Source organism: Dipodomys ordii, unplaced genomic scaffold (genome assembly GCF_000151885.1).
Source record: "Dipodomys ordii isolate 6190 unplaced genomic scaffold, Dord_2.0 Scaffold218, whole genome shotgun sequence".
Classification (NCBI taxonomy): Eukaryota; Metazoa; Chordata; class Mammalia; order Rodentia; family Heteromyidae; genus Dipodomys; species Dipodomys ordii.
Genome location: NW_012267434.1, coordinates 212,026 through 215,281, shown reverse-complemented (window position 1 = coordinate 215,281; position 3,256 = coordinate 212,026). Strand labels below are relative to the sequence as shown.

The 3,256-nt window shown below is 41.8% G+C and overlaps 1 protein-coding gene across 2 annotated transcripts in view; it reads left to right on the top strand.

Annotated features, from left to right (window-relative positions):
- Positions 1-2,800, top strand: part of Ttc5 (tetratricopeptide repeat domain 5) — a 37,345-nt gene extending 34,545 nt beyond the window's left edge. Inside the window, exons 5-7 of one of the 2 annotated variants that reach the window (XM_013035718.1) lie at positions 510-566; positions 1,805-1,951; positions 2,389-2,800. In XM_013035718.1, coding sequence (XP_012891172.1) covers positions 510-566; positions 1,805-1,951; positions 2,389-2,607 — 423 coding nt within the window. In that variant the 3' untranslated portion in view covers positions 2,608-2,800. The remainder of the gene's footprint in view (positions 1-509; positions 567-1,804; positions 1,952-2,388) is intronic. The other variant, XM_013035716.1, reaches the window with a different exon arrangement.
- The last annotated feature ends 456 nt before the right edge of the window (positions 2,801-3,256 follow it).

Genomic DNA, 3,256 nt, shown 5'->3' with positions numbered 1-3,256 from the left:
AAGTTATACTGACATCAAATATAGTGAAAGCAGGGGTAGTTATAGCCATATTTTAAAGTTACACAAATGCAACACCTTTACATCCCTGAGGTTTCAGAGACTGAGTCATACCCCTTCTGAGCAGTTCTTGAATAACTGTGGTTCTAGGTAACTTCTTTTTTTTCTTCATGCCAATACTTTGGCTTAAACTCAGGGCCTTGTGTTCTTACTTAGCTTATTTTGCTCAAGTCTTGCACTCTGTCCCTTAAGCCACACTTCCACTTCTGGCTTTGGCTGATCAATTAGAGATAAGATTTGTCTGCCTGAGCAGGCTTCAAATCTTGATCCTCAGATTCAGCTTCTTGAATACCTACTATTACAGGTGTGAACTACCAGTGCATGGCTATACGTAACATTTTGAAAAGGAACAACCTCATATTTTTCTGAGATGAGGAGGCCTAGGACATGTTGGGCACAGCTATTCTTAGGATTGAGGTGGGTCCACTGATGATGTTTTTATCCCGTTACAGGAGAAGGTTGACAAGAAAGCTTCCAGCAATCCTGACCTTCATCTGAATAGGGCTACGGTAAGAAGACATCTAAATCTTCAAAGTTTGGAAGGGTAACTGATTATGCATATTCCTTTTAAGAAAGGTTTGCTCAATTTGACTCTAGTGTCTGGTGGCATCCTTAGAGGGGAAAGATAGAGGCCAAGGAATACATCAAGAATGGGAAGATGAGAGGAACAGAAAGGCACAATGCCTACATGCATCTGATCATACAGAATAATATTTATTGGAAGGAACTCCAGGAAATGAAAAAAAAAGTTTTTTCCTTTTTTGCTATTTTTGTTTCATTTCCTTTTCATTGTTCGTTTGTTTATATGTCTTTGGGGGTGTAAGGGGAGGCACAGAAATGGAGGGGAAAAGGGTGAGCAAATACAGCAGGGGTCCTCACTGGAAAATGAATCATACAACTTGTAAGTGGGAATGTGAGGGACAAACTAGGAGAGAGCGAGGGAAGGGGTGATATTGTCAAAAAAAAGTACCTAACTTACATAACTGTGACCCCTCTTGTATATTATAATAATAATTTAAAAAAATTTTAAAAAGAGTGGGAAGATTGTTTAGAAAATTTCTGATATTTCCAGGCATTGGTGGCAATATAAAGAGTGAGCTACTCAGAAGGCTGAGTTCTTAATATTGTGGTTCAAAGCTATTTTGAGCAGGAAAGTCCTTGAGACTATGGCTCAAGTGGTAGAACAATAGCCTTGAGTGAAAAAGTCAAGCAACGATGTGAGGCCCTGAGTTTAAGCCTCAGTACTGACACAAAGTAAAAAAAAACACATACACATAAAAACTTCTGAAGTTGGGTTGGGAAGGTAGCTCAGTGGTAGAGTGCTTGCCTTGCATGCATGAGCCCCTGGGTTCGATTCCTCAGCACTACATAAGCAGAAAAAAAAAAGCTGGAAGTGGCACTATGGCTCAAGTGGTAGAGCACTAGCCTTGAGCTGAAGAGCTGAGGGACAGTGCTCAGGCCCAGAGTTTAGGACCCATGACTGGCAAAAAAAAAACAAAAAACAAAAAAACTTCTGAAGTTAAGCATAAATATAAAAGTTGAGTGATTCAGTATATGCATCTTTTATTTCAGAGATCAGAAATTAGCTTCTTTGTTCTCTCTGTGGCACTGTTATCCATTGGCCAGGATGAAGGATGTTCATAGTAGGGCAGGAAGCTACCAGGGAAAGAAAGCAGTTTGATTTCTCTAGATTTTGAGCCCATTGTGGTTTGGATATAATTGAGAGCTTTCGGTTCCTTTTGTGCAGTTACATAAATATGAAGAGAATTATGGGGAGGCACTGGAGGGCTTCTCTCAGGCTGCAGCACTGGACCCTGGCTGGCCAGAGCCCCATCAACGTGAGCAACAACTCCTGGAATTCCTAAGTAGATTAACCAGCCTTCTGGAGAGCAAGGTAAAGATGTATAAAGGGCCGAAACCTACTTTCATTCTTAAGTGATTCAGTTAAAAAAAAAATAGAATATGTGCCAGGTGCTGGGTGCTGGTGGCTCATTCCTATAAGCCTAGATACTCACGAGGCTGAGATCTGAGCTTTATAGTTCAAAGCCAGCCCAGGGAAAAAAAGTCTGTGAGACTCTTATTTCCAACACTTGAAAAAAATCCAGAACTGGAGCTGTGGCTCAGGTGATACAGTGACATCCTTGAGTGAAAAAGCCAAGGGACAGTATCCAAGGCTCTGAGTTAAAAACCCAAGGCTGGCACTAAAGGCAAAAGAATAGGCTTTGTTTGTAGGGAATGACACCACTGAAATGGTTAGGTAGGAGGGAAGGACTGGACTCCCTAGGTGAACCCTAGTTTTAAGTGTTTTACCTATTTCTGTTTCCTTTGCAGGGAAAGATAAAGACCAAAAAGCTGCAGAGCATGCTGGGAAACTTGCACCCAGCCCACCTAGGCCCTTGTGGTGATGGACGCTATCAGTCAGCCACTGGGCAGAAGGTGGCACTGGAGCTCCAGTCGTTGAGTACGCTGAAGCCTGGTGTGAACAGTGGTGTTGTGGTCCTAGGAAAGGTGGTATTTAGTCTAACTACAGAGGAGAAAGTCCCCTTGTGAGTTTCTCTTAACTTTTTGATTTTTCCCTTCTGAACTAATTCCTCTCACTTCCTGGCCTTTCTCTGACAGTTGAGGACACAGTGGTCACAGATTAGTAACATCGGATTCTTTTCTGTGACTGTTCCATGAATAGCTGTACTGGGGTGTGAATTCAGGGCCTGAGCACTGTCACTTAGCATTTCACTCAAGGCTGACACTCTACCACTTGAGTTATAGTTTCTTTTCCAGCTTTTTTTCTGATTAATTGGAGATGAGTCTCACCAACTCTTTTCTACCCAGGTTAGCTTTGAACTATGATCCTCAGCTCTCAGCCTCCTGAGTAGCTAGAATTATAGGTGTGAACTACCAGTGTTGGCTTATTTAAGGCAGGGTCTTGCTATATAGTTCAGGCTTGTCTTGAACTTGCTATATAATCCAGGCTAGCTTTGAATACACTATTTTACTGCCTCTGAAGTGTTGGGATTATAGTACACAGGTACTCAATGCCTGGCTAGGAAGTTTCTCTTTTTCGTTTTTTTTTTTTTTTTCCCCCTGTGGAGATAGAGACAGACCATCCAGGGTTTTGTACATGCCAGGCAAGTGCTCTACTATTGAGCAACATATCTAGTTCAGGACATGGTTTTGTAAGATCTCTGTGGAGATTCTAAAC